This window comes from Drosophila navojoa, chromosome X (assembly GCF_054131105.1).
Source record: "Drosophila navojoa isolate 15081-1374.11 chromosome X, UAZ_NAV_1.0, whole genome shotgun sequence".
NCBI classification, from domain to species: domain Eukaryota; kingdom Metazoa; phylum Arthropoda; class Insecta; order Diptera; family Drosophilidae; genus Drosophila; species Drosophila navojoa.
Genome location: NC_142895.1, coordinates 7,950,096 through 7,965,721, shown reverse-complemented (window position 1 = coordinate 7,965,721; position 15,626 = coordinate 7,950,096). Strand labels below are relative to the sequence as shown.

Sequence of the window (15,626 nt, the reverse complement as noted above, 5' to 3'; positions counted from 1 at the left end):
AACTCTTACTATGTGCTTCTCTCTCCCTCTCTCTCTCTCTCTGTGTCTGTCTGTCTGTCTCATCCCCGTCTGGCCAGCCGGCAGTCGTAGTGTATTAAGAGCCATTGAGTGAGCTGGTTTCGTATCATCGTGACCTCGTCTTGTGGCAATTGGATATGCCACCAACAACGACATCGCTTTCCAACACAGATGCTTCTCTATCTCTACACGTTCCATATGCTGTCTCGCTCACACTCTACCCGTCTCTCTCCCTTTCTCTCTCTCTCTCTCTCTCGACCACTGTGAATGTCCTTTTTGAAGGCGAGCGCACGCGATTTTTATGGCATATTCGTGAGCTTATTGTAATGAATTACTTTACGTATCTTTTGCGCTCTTTCATTTTTGTTATACTTTAAATACCCTGTAGACGGAGTCAAAGCAGCTGAGCGGGTAGCTTAGCATCAGAAAACTTTCTGTGTTATCTATGTTGAGTTTGTTTATCAAATTTAAACAGGCCTTACTTCAGTTTATCTCTATGTTGATATATAGATAGAGATATAGGCATGGAGATATGCCTCAAGTAAGGCTATCTATATGTAGAGAGAAAGTCTCTATATATCTCTACATATATATCTCCATGTAGACTTAGGTATAGGCATAGGTAGATGAATCATGTAAGGTTCTCTATTTGCAGAAAGAGAAAGTCTCTATATTTCTCTACCTATCTCTATCTGGATATAGATGTAGGCATACATTAAGCCAAAAATCTATCCATATATGAAATACTTCATAGATAATACCTACATAAGCTCATATCCGGTATGACAAATTATGTCTCGATATATGAGAACTTTTCTTTCACGAAAAGTTAACTTAGTAGAGTCAATGATCCAAGTGAACTCCTTGGTTCAATACTCAACTATCCAAGTGAACTCTACAGATATCAGAGCTAGAAACATATAGTTGGGTATGTGTATATTGTTTTTACTATAATATGTATAAAACATTGTAATATGCCATTTACATATATAGGATATATGAAAAGCGCTCTAATCACACTCAACTATCTATGTGAACTCGATGATTGCTGGAGTTAGAGACAGCCGATTTCTTATGTATGATCTCTTATCATTCTCTCTCTGTCTCTGTATCTTTCTCCCCCTCTCTCTCTCTCTTTTTAATATACTAAACACATATCCTTGATAGAAATCCACCTAATTTTCATACTTTTATCCCAAAATATTTCATTTTCTGACTGTATCTAGCGCAGCCTCTGCACTCCAGCATAACTGTTAGTCGAGCGTGTCCTGTCCTTGTGTCTCTTCTATGTTCCTTTTGGCGTAATCCATGACGATGGTCGTTAGTCGTTAGTCTGAGGCTCGGTTATTGACTGCATGCGGTTGGGTTTTAGCGCCGTTTGCCCATTTCCGACTAGCGAATATTGTATATGTATGTATATAGCATACAGAGAGGTATATATATATGTATATGTATGTGTACATATATCTATCTCTTTGGCTATGATTGTGCTTCATATCATGTGACATGTGGTATTTTGCTGTAATCATAATTTTATGTCCATCTAAGTAGCTGCGCCTGACGACTGTCAACGACACGGCCGGCAGGATAAGCAACAACAACAACAGCGACAGCAACTGAGTTGAAGCTGTGTGCTCAGTTTTAGCAGCGCTGTCAATCGAAATCTTAGGCATGTCCTTAACACATCCTGCCCAAAGCCCACCGACCCCTGCTTGGCTGACGTTCAGCTGTGGCACCTGCAACGATTCAAGTTGATAGCTCTGCCCTGACCAGACATTCCCCAGCATTCTGGAATAGTTCATTGACTCTGTTGCCTTAGATTTGGCTAAACACTCAATTGAACTAGTTCCGGGCAGAAATCGTCTTATATGTTGCTCACATATCTTTTGATTTATAGAGTCTTCATTGACCAGACATTTATCGACATTCAGAGGCCGCTCGTTGACTTGGCGTACTTGTATTTACCCTCACATGCAATTGAACTAGTTCCGAGAGAGAGATATCTTTTGATCCACTAAGGTCAGACCAGTTTAGGCATTGCCTATATTGCTATAAATGGACAGCAAATATAGATTTATTCAGGGTAGCTTCTTTCCTAATGACATTGATGATGATATGCTTATCGGGCATTACTTGAATTTCCTCTACTTAAATTCAGAATAAACTAACTTATAAGCATTTAAGTAAGATAAAGTCCGCCTCTAAAAGGAGTTTAGGGTAACGTATCTAGAAAGTTTTGGATCTTACGGTAGAAAACTGGGAGAATTACAGGGTATTTTTGATATGACAGGCTTCAAAAGGGGCGTAAGTATTACTTCTGGGCTATCAATGGTGGAGAGCTACAGTAAATCGAATATTCAACTTAAAGTTTCTAGCGGTCACACCCCGTGAGCTTTTCAGATATATCCCTATCTTTTTGAACCTCATTCATTAAACCGATATATATGCATATAGATCGAATTTCAATTCTCTTCATGTCAGACTTTTATGATATCAAAAAGAGTACTTCCCGACTTACCCATTCGTTACGGAGAACCTCTATAAAATCATTGAAATGAGGAAACTTACGAATCTAATTCCAAATTTCAGCCTCAAGTCTCAATTGCTGAAATTCTCGGAGAGCCAGAGAGCTGGACGGGCATCGCACAAAACCAATATACGTTCATACACTTTAATGAATGCGTATTGGGAGTGTCGGGGCAGCCCACGTTGAACTGCTAGTTAAGTTTGACGGGAGCATGATATCGCCATGCACACCGCTAAGTACTATAAATGGATGTACTTACACATGGAGTTGCTTAACCAGATTCATAATCCAGTTGGCTCTATCTTCATAGTTTATGCCCCGGCGCTGGACAGCCTCAACAGCCACGCCCCGTCGCCTGTGGCCAAACAATCATTAGCCGTACATTAGCGGCATTGACGTTGAAAATTGTGCAACTGCGAAACGTTTACGTTAAGCCTTTGAGTAAGCAAAGTAAGTGAATGGAGTCACAGGATACGACAACACACACACACACAGGCAGCAGGAGACGGGGCAGCAGCAGCAGCAGGAGTAGCAGCAGCAGATATACCTATGCAGCGGAATGCTTCAAGAGATTGGGGCCGTGGAGGGCACCTATAAAACCACGTAATCTGCAAGTGAGTTCTTTAATTATGCTTGCAGCGCAACACATGTAAACGGCGCAGCAGGTGGCAGCAGGAGCAGCAGCAGCAGGAGCAGCAGGAGCAGCTGGCGGTGGAGGTGGAGGAGCCGCTGTTTCACTGTGACCGATGTGTGCGGAAGCGCAAACAAAATGCGAAGCGAAAGCCGCTTACAAAACCACAAAATGCTACGGACATCTTCAGCCAGCAGCAGCAGAAGGAATAGCTTGGTGGCAGGCGTGGCTCGACTAGCAGGAGGAGCAGCTGCTACGGCTACGTCATTGCACGTTCCTCCATTTTGAAGTTTTTGGGTCGCTGCGGCTTTTCAGCGCGCTCTATCTCCCACTCCCACTCCCACTCTCTCTCTCTCTCTCTCTCTCTCTCACTCTGTCTCCCTATGTGTGTGTGTGTGTGTGTGTGTGTGTGTGCTGCCCAAAGGATTACAATGGAGATGCGAATAAACACAAATACAAACAGCTAGCACAGACACATACATATCAACACACACACACTCTGACTCTCTCTTTCTCTCACACTCTCTCTCGCTCTCTGTCTGTGTGGGCGTCCAAGTGGCTGCGTTTGCTGCCAATGCGAAACCATTTGCGGATTTAATTGCCGTTAACATGAGCCTCGCTTTACTTTGTTATTGTAGCTCAGCTGCAGCTGCCTCTTCTTCTTCTTCTTCTTCTTTTACTTGTTGTTGTTGTTGTTGTTGTTGTTGTTGTTGTGGAGCGTCACATTCGCTAGACTGCGGTTTGGCAGCTATCTATCCCAACACTCCCTCATCTCTCTCCAGCTCCATCTCCCTCTAAGAACTTCAACTTCTTTCGCCTTTGTCCTAGCATTGAGGTTTGCTTTTATACTGATAATACCCTATATATACAAAGTATTATAGATATGCGTTGAAGAGTGTACTGTGAGCTGAGAAAAAGTGGAAGAAATTAGTCTAAAAAGAGCGCCTGAGAAATGAGATATATGAAAATAGGTTCTGAAATCATTGGGAACAGTTTTTGGGAACAGTTTTGGGAACAGTTTTTGGGAACAGTTTTTGGGAACAGTTGGCAGTGGGCACACAATGTCAAAGGCAACCATACTTAAAGTTCAAAAGAGGGAACAGTTTTTAAGAATCATAATTACAGTCATGAGAACAGTTTCTGAAGATGTTTATATATTTAAGTTTGTCCAAGATTTATGTACATTTTTATTAATGAGTTTTGTACACTTAAGTTTGTCTAAGGCCCATTTGACTTTTTGTAGTTGGGAATAGCTATTTGCAGTCTTATAATTTATCTGAATGGCAACAATTCAAAAATTCCGCACTGGGAACAGTTGTTGTATATAGACTTCAAGCATGGGAACAGTTTTTCGGTAATCCATCACAGCTTATGAGTGAGGATCTATATTTTAATATACTCAACTGTCTGACTGAAATCTCACGAGTGGGAACAGTGTTTATATCCAAGCTGATCAAAAGGAACCTTATTTATTTTAAATGAATAAAAAACATTTACAGAGTATTATTAATAATATTATTAATAATAATATTATTTACTTAGTAATATTAAAAAAAAAAAAACTAAAGAGAGAAAAATAAAAACAGTAAATAAAGAAAAATCAATTCGATTTGCACAATTTATTAAAAAAAAAAAATAGATAGTATAAAATAAAAATAACAAAATATATATTTAGAAATGTTTATTTAAATTCCCAGTTTTTCAGCTCCAGTAAGAAAATCTTGTTAGCCAACCGAGTAAGATATCTTTAGGGTATAATTAAAGAATCTGTAAATAAAAATGTTTAACATATGAAATCAAAAAGTCTGTCTAGAAATAATATAAAGAAATAATATAATATAAAGTTGAATCGAATTTTGCTTAAGTTTCTTTCATTACTTATGTAACCCCAGAGCAAATTTCATGTAAGCTCTGTCTTTAAGCTCCCATTACATATAAATCATAGCTAACATAGTAAATCGAACAATATTGTATGACATATCTATATTTAAATATTTTAATATTTTAAGAATATTTAAAGTTCGTTGTTGCTCTCAGCTACGCACACTTCACAGTTCAGAGAAATCTTTTGCCAAGTTTTGTGGTCAGTGGAGGGAATTATGTCAATTCCCAGGTATCGCAGCTAAACAGATTTTCCACTCTTAACAGCGACTTAACAGACAAACAGAGTACAGTGTGGGTGCTAGCTAAATATATTTAAATACAATGCAGAAGCATTACGCGGCTTTGCACGGTTGCTTGGCCACGCCGGCTAGCTGGCCTTAGACTTCATTATAAGTAAGTTAAATTTGTATACTTAGAGTATGTTAAATGTCTATTTTAAATATAATAGCTAACTAATATACGTAGCCTACTTAAAAGCCGAGTAATTAGTGTGAAGTTAAATAAACGAAAGTGAAACTTACCCCTGGGAATCGCCTGGAGAAATTGGCTTTAATTGTTGCTCCACAGTGCGTAGATTATCGCTGATGATATAATCTGAAGAAGAGGAAGAGAAAGGAATTAATATTAAATAAAAAATATAAATAAAATAAATATATAATATATTAAAAATAGAAATAAAAGTAATAAAAACTGAAATATAAATTATTATTAATTATAAAATTAATTTACATATATAAATATTTTTTTTTTTTTTTTGGCTGGCTGATGTCCGAAGTCCGAAAGTAATGTAAGAAATTAAAGACATTATTTCAAAAAGCAATTTGCATTCTTAAAACATGATTAACAACAAATTACAAAAAACTCGAATTTTTATAATTTAGATATTTCGAATTAAAAACAAGAAAAATTTAATTATATAAAAAATAATAATTATAGCAATAACAGCAAACTCTGTTAACTTCATTCAATTTCAATGCGAACTAAAATATCGAAAAAATCTAAAAGCTCAATCAAGTGCTGTTATGCACTCAGCCAGCACTGTTATTAGATATATTGACTGTTAAACTTATGACAGTGTTAGCTGAGTGCATAACAGCGCTTAACAGGGCTGGCCTAAGCGCTCAGTCAAGCGCTGTTATGTACTCAGCCAGCACTGTTATTAGGTATATTGACTGTTAAACTTAGCTGAGTGCATAACAGCGCTTCGCTGAGCTTTTAGGCCACACCTGTTAAGCAAAGTCAGAACAGTCTATGCTGAGGCCATTCTGTTAAATCAGTCCAGCAAAAAGCTTAATGAAAGCTTTCAAATAATTTCTTTGCTTTCGCAGGGAAAAATGCTTGAAGTTTTGGTACTTTGGGACTTACCCTTCTGGAGCTGGCTGGTCGGTATGAATTCCTCGTGTTTTTGGTCCCCCTTTTCCTCGTACTTGAGCTTGTAGTCGGAATGCTTGCGCAAGGACATCAGCAGCGACTGAGTGCGCGGCGGTATCTCCGGCGGCGCCGGCTCTGGCGGTGGCTCCGACTCGCCGCTGCTGTTGTTGTCCCCAAATTCATTCAGATCGCACGAGAGCTGCAGTTGCGATTGCTTTACCGTTAGCTGTTGTTGCTGCTGCTGCTGCTGCTGCTGTTGTTGTTGTAGTGGCGTCTGGGCGCGTTCGCTGCGATTGACGGAAAGGGCCGAGGTGCCGCTGCTGGAGCTCGTCATGCCGCTCAATCGATTCAGTGTGCTGCGCGCTGCACCGCTGCGCTGGCTGCGACTGCTCGACGCCGCAGTCGACGATGACGCCGACGCAGGCAGCAAATAGGCGTTCGCTGCTGCTGCTGCCACGCCCCTGGCGCTGCCCTCACCAGCATCTGGAGGCGACTCCTCAGCGGCGTACTTGCCGTTCAGGAAGGGATTTGTACTGCGCGGCGCCGCAGTCAGCGTCGTGCTGCTGCTGCTGCTGCTGTTGGGGAACAGGCCCAGGTTGGCATTCGAGGGATATTTGATGGCGCCGCCGCTGCTCGCCGAGACGGTGGCCACCTTCAGGGGCGACTGCGCCGCTGCCGCGCCACTTCGCTGATGCGGCTGAGCGTAGGTCACCTCTTGGCTGGCTTGGCTGGCATCCTCGGTGCGATGGTCGCGTTTGCGCAGATATTCCGGCTCACAGTCCGAATTGTAGTGCTCCATGCCTGGTGGCAGACGGGCAAAGAGAAGACGGTGCGAGTGGAAGGAGAATAGAATTAGAGTCGCTTGCGTATCGCACTTTCGTTTTCAGTGTTGAAAATGCGATGGGCACAGTTTTTTGTTAAAATTTCTCAGAGTGAAACTGGGAACCGTTTTGGAAATTTATACCGTAGTAGGCAAAATTATATTATAAACCTCAAAGCACCAACAAAGAAAGAAAACATCCAACTTGATTTCATTGGGTATCAACTCCCGAGGACGACATTGGAAAACTTCCACAGTAGATCATCAAAACTTCTCGCAAGCCCATTTGAGGATGCCCATGGAAGAAAAACGATATTGTTTATCTTATCTCTCAAACCTCGACTAAATTGTAACTCCCGATTTCCTCTTCGTCTTCTGATGAAGAATGTTATAAGAAAGAACGGCGATATATAAAAAAAACTCCCACTCCATACTACTAAATAAAAAAAAAGAGAACATCCAACTTCTCACAAGCCCATCCTAAATGATCACTAATGTGATTTCATTGGGTATCAACTCTCGAGCATGTCATTGGAATACGTCGACAGGCGTAAGGTGAGATCTGGAGTCACGACTTTCTCGTCATCCAAATGCCTCTTCCAACTTCCCAATAACCCATACTGAAATATCACTTATGTGATTTCATTAAATACTTGGGTATCAACTCCCGAGGACGACATTGGAAAACTTCCACAGTAGATCATCCAAACTTCTCACAAGCCCATTTGAGGAGGCCGATGGAAGTAAAACGATATTGTTTATCTTATCTCTCAACCCTCGACTAAATTGTTACTCCCAATTTCCTCTTCGTCTTCTGATGAAGAATGTTATAAGAAGGAACGGCGATATATAAAAAAAACTTCCACTCCATACGACTAAATAAAAAAAAAGAGAACATCCAACTTCTCACCAACCCACCCTCTATCACAAATGTGATTTCATTGGGTATCAACTCTCGAGCATGCCATTGGAACACGTCGACAGGTGTAAGGTGGGATCTGGAGTCTCGACTTTCTCCTCGTCTTCCAAATGCCTCTTCCAACCTCCCAATAACCCATACTGAAATATCACTTATGTGATTTCATTAAATACTTGGGTATCAACTCCCGAGGACGACATTGGAAGACTTCCACAGTAGATCATCAAAACTTCTCACAAGCCCATTTGAGGATGCCCGTGGAAGAAAAACGATATTGTTTATCTTAAATCTCAAACCTCGACTAAATTGTTACTCCCGATTTCCTCTTCGTCTTCTGATGAAGAATGTTATAAGAAAGAACGGCGATATATAAAAAAACCTTCCACTCCATACTACTAAATAGAAAAAAGAGAACATCCAACTTCTCACCAACCCACCCTCTATCACAAATGTGATTTCATTGGGTATCAACTCTCGAGCATGCCATTGGAACACGTCGACAGGTGTAAGGTGGGATCTGGAGTCTCGACTTTCTCCTCGTCTTCCAAATGCCTCTTCGAGCTTCCCAATAACCCATACTGAAATATCACTTATGTGATTTCATTAAATACTTGGGTATCAACTCCCGAGGACGACATTGGAAGACTTCCACAGTAGATCATCAAAACTTCTCACAAGCCCATTTGAGGATGCCCGTGGAAGAAAAACGATATTGTTTATCTTAAATCTCAAACCTCGACTAAATTGTTACTCCCGATTTCCTCTTCGTCTTCTGATGAAGAATGTTATAAGAAAGAACGGCGATATATAAAAAAAGCTTCCACTCCATACTACTAAATAGAAAAAAGAGAACATCCAACTTCTCACCAACCCACCCTCTATCACAAATGTGATTTCATTGGGTATCAACTCTCGAGCATGCCATTGGAACACGTCGACAGGTGTAAGGTGTGATCTGGAGTCTCGACTTTCTCGTCATCCAAATGCCTCTTCCAACTTCCCAATAACCAATACTGAAATATCACTTATGTGATTTCATTAAATACTTGGGTATCAACTCCCGAGGACGACATTGGAAGACTTCCACAGTAGATCATCAAAACTTCTCACAAACCCGATTAAGGAGGCCGATGGAAGTAAAACGATATTGTTTATCTTATCTCTCAAACCTCGACTAAATTGTTACTCCCAATTTTCTCTTCGTCTTCTGATGAAGAATGTTATAAGAAAGAACGGCGATATATAAAAAAAACTTCCACTCCATACTACTAAATAAAAAAAAAAGAGAACATCCAACTTCTCACCAACCCACCCTCTATCACAAATGTGATTTCATTGGGTATCAACTCTCGAGCATGCCATTGGAACACGTCGACAGGTGTAAGGTGGGATCTGGAGTCTCGACTTTCTCCTCGTCTTCCAAATGCCTCTTCCAACCTCCCAATAACCCATACTGAAATATCACTTATGTGATTTCATTAAATACTTGGGTCTCAACTCCCGAGGACGACATTGGAAGACTTCCACAGTAGATCATCAAAACTTCTCACAAGCCCATTTGAGGATGCCCGTGGAAGAAAAACGATATTGTTTATCTTAAATCTCAAACCTCGACTAAATTGTTACTCCCGGTTTCCTCTTCGTCTTCTGATGAAGAATGTTATAAGAAAGAACGGCGATATATAAAAAAAGCTTCCACTCCATACTACTAAATAGAAAAAAGAGAACATCCAACTTCTCACCAACCCACCCTCTATCACAAATGTGATTTCATTGGGTATCAACTCTCGAGCATGCCATTGGAACACGTCGACAGGTGTAAGGTGTGATCTGGAGTCTCGACTTTCTCGTCATCCAAATGCCTCTTCCAACTTCCCAATAACCCATACTGAAATATCACTTATGTGATTTCATTAAATACTTGGGTATCAACTCCCGAGGACGACATTGGAAGACTTCCACAGTAGATCATTAAAACTTCTCACAAGCCCATTTGAGGATGCCCATTGAAGAAAAACGATATTGTTTATCTTATCTCTCAAACCTCGACTAAATTGTAATTCCCGATTTCCTCTTCGTCTTCTGATGAAGAATGTTATAAGAAAGAACGGCGATATATAAAAAAAACTTCCACTCCATACTACTAAATAAAAAAAAAGAGAACATCCAACTTCTCACCAACCCACCCTCTATCACAAATGTGATTTCATTGGGTATCAACTCTCGAGCATGCCATTGGAACACGTCGACAGGTGTAAGGTGTGATCTGGAGTCTCGACTTTCTCGTCATCCAAATGCCTCTTCCAACTTCCCAATAACCCATACTGAAATATCACTTATGTGATTTCATTAAATACTTGGGTATCAACTCCCGAGGACGACATTGGAAGACTTCCACAGTAGATCATCAAAACTTCTCACAAGCCCATTTGAGGATGCCCATGGAAGAAAAACGATATTGTTTATCTTATCTCTCAAACCTCGACTAAATTGTAATTCCCGATTTCCTCTTCGTCTTCTGATGAAGAATGTTATAAGAAAGAACGGCGATATATAAAAAAAGCTTCCACTCCATACTACTAAATAGAAAAAAGAGAACATCCAACTTCTCACCAACCCACCCTCTATCACAAATGTGATTTCATTGGGTATCAACTCTCGAGCATGCCATTGGAACACGTCGACAGGTGTAAGGTGTGATCTGGAGTCTCGACTTTCTCGTCATCCAAATGCCTCTTCCAACTTCCCAATAACCCATACTGAAATATCACTTATGTGATTTCATTAAATACTTGGGTATCAACTCCCGAGGACGACATTGGAAGACTTCCACAGTAGATCATCAAAACTTCTCACAAGCCCATTTGAGGATGCCCGTGGAAGAAAAACGATATTGTTTATCTTATCTCTCAAACCTCGACTAAATTGTAATTCCCGATTTCCTCTTCGTCTTCTGATGAAGAATGTTATAAGAAAGAACGGCGATATATAAAAAAAGCTTCCACTCCATACTACTAAATAGAAAAAAGAGAACATCCAACTTCTCACCAACCCACCCTCTATCACAAATGTGATTTCATTGGGTATCAACTCTCGAGCATGCCATTGGAACACGTCGACAGGTGTAAGGTGTGATCTGGAGTCTCGACTTTCTCGTCATCCAAATGCCTCTTCCAACTTCCCAATAACCCATACTGAAATATCACTTATGTGATTTCATTAAATACTTGGGTATCAACTCCCGAGGACGACATTGGAAGACTTCCACAGTAGATCATCAAAACTTCTCACAAGCCCATTTGAGGATGCCCATGGAAGAAAAACGATATTGTTTATCTTATCTCTCAAACCTCGACTAAATTGTAATTCCCGATTTCCTCTTCGTCTTCTGATGAAGAATGTTATAAGAAAGAACGGCGATATATACAAAAAACTCCCACTCCATACTACTAAATAAAAAAAAAGAGAACATCCAACTTCTCACCAACCCACCCTCTATCACAAATGTGATTTCATTGGGTATCAACTCTCGAGCATGCCATTGGAACACGTCGACAGGTGTAAGGTGGGATCTGGAGTCTCGACTTTCTCGTCATCCAAATGCCTCTTCCAACTTCCCAATAACCCATACTGAAATATCACTTATGTGATTTCATTAAATACTTGGGTATCAACTCCCGAGGACGACATTGGAAGACTTCCACAGTAGATCATTAAAACTTCTCGCAAGCCCATTTGAGGATGCCCATTGAAGAAAAACGATATTGTTTATCTTATCTCTCAAACCTCGACTAAATTGTAATTCCCGATTTCCTCTTCGTCTTCTGATGAAGAATGTTATAAGAAAGAACGGCGATATATAAAAAAAACTTCCACTCCATACTACTAAATAAAAAAAAAGAGAACATCCAACTTCTCACCAACCCACCCTCTATCACAAATGTGATTTCATTGGGTGTCAACTCTCGAGCATGCCATTGGAACACGTCGACAGGTGTAAGGTGGGATCTGGAGTCTCGACTTTCTCCTCGTCTTCCAAATGCCTCTTCGAGCTTCCCAATAACCCATACTGAAATATCACTTATGTGATTTCATTAAATACTTGGGTATCAACTCCCGAGGACGACATTGGAAGACTTCCACAGTAGATCATCAAAACTTCTCACAAGCCCATTTGAGGATGCCCGTGGAAGAAAAACGATATTGTTTATCTTAAATCTCAAACCTCGACTAAATTGTTACTCCCGATTTCCTCTTCGTCTTCTGATGAAGAATGTTATAAGAAAGAACGGCGATATATAAAAAAAGCTTCCACTCCATACTACTAAATAGAAAAAAGAGAACATCCAACTTCTCACCAACCCACCCTCTATCACAAATGTGATTTCATTGGGTATCAACTCTCGAGCATGCCATTGGAACACGTCGACAGGTGTAAGGTGGGATCTGGAGTCTCGACTTTCTCCTCGTCTTCCAAATACCTCTTCGAACTTCCCAATAACCCATACTGAAATATCACTTATGTGATTTCATTAAATACTTGGGTATCAACTCCCGAGGACGACATTGGAAGACTTCCACAGTAGATCATCAAAACTTCTCACAAGCCCATTTGAGGATGCCCGTGGAAGAAAAACGATATTGTTTATCTTAAATCTCAAACCTCGACTAAATTGTTACTCCCGATTTCCTCTTCGTCTTCTGATGAAGAATGTTATAAGAAAGAACGGCGATATATAAAAAAACCTTCCACTCCATACTACTAAATAGAAAAAAGAGAACATCCAACTTCTCACCAACCCACCCTCTATCACAAATGTGATTTCATTGGGTATCAACTCTCGAGCATGCCATTGGAACACGTCGACAGGTGTAAGGTGGGATCTGGAGTCTCGACTTTCTCCTCGTCTTCCAAATGCCTCTTCGAACTTCCCAATAACCCATACTGAAATATCACTTATGTGATTTCATTAAATACTTGGGTATCAACTCCCGAGGACGACATTGGAAGACTTCCACAGTAGATCATCAAAACTTCTCACAAGCCCATTTGAGGATGCCCGTGGAAGAAAAACGATATTGTTTATCTTAAATCTCAAACCTCGACTAAATTGTTACTCCCGATTTCCTCTTCGTCTTCTGATGAAGAATGTTATAAGAAAGAACGGCGATATATAAAAAAAGCTTCCACTCTATACTACTAAATAGAAAAAAGAGAACATCCAACTTCTCACCAACCCACCCTCTATCACAAATGTGATTTCATTGGGTATCAACTCTCGAGCATGCCATTGGAACACGTCGACAGGTGTAAGGTGTGATCTGGAGTCTCGACTTTCTCGTCATCCAAATGCCTCTTCCAACTTCCCAATAACCAATACTGAAATATCACTTATGTGATTTCATTAAATACTTGGGTATCAACTCCCGAGGACGACATTGGAAGACTTCCACAGTAGATCATCAAAACTTCTCACAAACCCGATTAAGGAGGCCGATGGAAGTAAAACGATATTGTTTATCTTATCTCTCAAACCTCGACTAAATTGTTACTCCCAATTTTCTCTTCGTCTTCTGATGAAGAATGTTATAAGAAAGAACGGCGATATATAAAAAAAACTTCCACTCCATACTACTAAATAAAAAAAAAAGAGAACATCCAACTTCTCACCAACCCACCCTCTATCACAAATGTGATTTCATTGGGTATCAACTCTCGAGCATGCCATTGGAACACGTCGACAGGTGTAAGGTGGGATCTGGAGTCTCGACTTTCTCCTCGTCTTCCAAATGCCTCTTCCAACCTCCCAATAACCCATACTGAAATATCACTTATGTGATTTCATTAAATACTTGGGTCTCAACTCCCGAGGACGACATTGGAAGACTTCCACAGTAGATCATCAAAACTTCTCACAAGCCCATTTGAGGATGCCCGTGGAAGAAAAACGATATTGTTTATCTTAAATCTCAAACCTCGACTAAATTGTTACTCCCGATTTCCTCTTCGTCTTCTGATGAAGAATGTTATAAGAAAGAACGGCGATATATACAAAAAACTCCCACTCCATACTACTAAATAAAAAAAAAGAGAACATCCAACTTCTCACCAACCCACCCTCTATCACAAATGTGATTTCATTGGGTATCAACTCTCGAGCATGCCATTGGAACACGTCGACAGGTGTAAGGTGGGATCTGGAGTCTCGACTTTCTCGTCATCCAAATGCCTCTTCCAACTTCCCAATAACCCATACTGAAATATCACTTATGTGATTTCATTAAATACTTGGGTATCAACTCCCGAGGACGACATTGGAAGACTTCCACAGTAGATCATTAAAACTTCTCACAAGCCCATTAGGGGATGCCCATGGAAGAAAAACGATATTGTTTATCTTATCTCTCAAACCTCGACTAAATTGTAATTCCCGATTTCCTCTTCGTCTTCTGATGAAGAATGTTATAAGAAAGAACGGCGATATATACAAAAAACTCCCACTCCATACTACTAAATAAAAAAAAAGAGAACATCCAACTTCTCACCAACCCACCCTCTATCACAAATGTGATTTCATTGGGTATCAACTCTCGAGCATGCCATTGGAACACGTCGACAGGTGTAAGGTGGGATCTGGAGTCTCGACTTTCTCGTCATCCAAATGCCTCTTCCAACTTCCCAATAACCCATACTGAAATATCACTTATGTGATTTCATTAAATACTTGGGTATCAACTCCCGAGGACGACATTGGAAGACTTCCACAGTAGATCATTAAAACTTCTCGCAAGCCCATTTGAGGATGCCCATTGAAGAAAAACGATATTGTTTATCTTATCTCTCAAACCTCGACTAAATTGTTAGTCCCAATTTCCTCTTCGTCTTCTGATGAAGAATGTTATAAGAAAGAACGGCGATATATAAAAAAAACTTCCACTCCATACTACTAAATAAAAAAAAAGAGAACATCCAACTTCTCACCAACCCACCCTCTATCACAAATGTGATTTCATTGGGTGTCAACTCTCGAGCATGCCATTGGAACACGTCGACAGGTGTAAGGTGGGATCTGGAGTCTCGACTTTCTCCTCGTCTTCCAAATGCCTCTTCGAGCTTCCCAATAACCCATACTGAAATATCACTTATGTGATTTCATTAAATACTTGGGTATCAACTCCCGAGGACGACATTGGAAGACTTCCACAGTAGATCATCAAAACTTCTCACAAGCCCATTTGAGGATGCCCGTGGAAGAAAAACGATATTGTTTATCTTAAATCTCAAACCTCGACTAAATTGTTACTCCCGATTTCCTCTTCGTCTTCTGATGAAGAATGTTATAAGAAAGAACGGCGATATATAAAAAAAGCTTCCACTCCATACTACTAAATAGAAAAAAGAGAACATCCAACTTCTCACCAACCCACCCTCTATCACAAATGTGATTTCATTGGG

General features: G+C 40.3%; 1 protein-coding gene across 3 annotated transcripts in view; it reads right to left on the bottom strand.

The window, feature by feature from the left end:
- Ten-a (Teneurin-a transmembrane protein) overlaps window positions 1-15,626 on the bottom strand; it is a 212,728-nt gene that overhangs the window by 192,728 nt on the left and 4,374 nt on the right. For all 3 annotated transcript variants that reach the window (XM_089263254.1, XM_089263256.1, XM_089263255.1), the window contains exons 2-3: window positions 6,426-7,232; window positions 5,582-5,654 (exon numbers count right to left, since the gene is read on the bottom strand). In XM_089263254.1, the coding sequence (XP_089119380.1) occupies window positions 5,582-5,654; window positions 6,426-7,232 (880 nt within the window). The remainder of the gene's footprint in view (window positions 1-5,581; window positions 5,655-6,425; window positions 7,233-15,626) is intronic.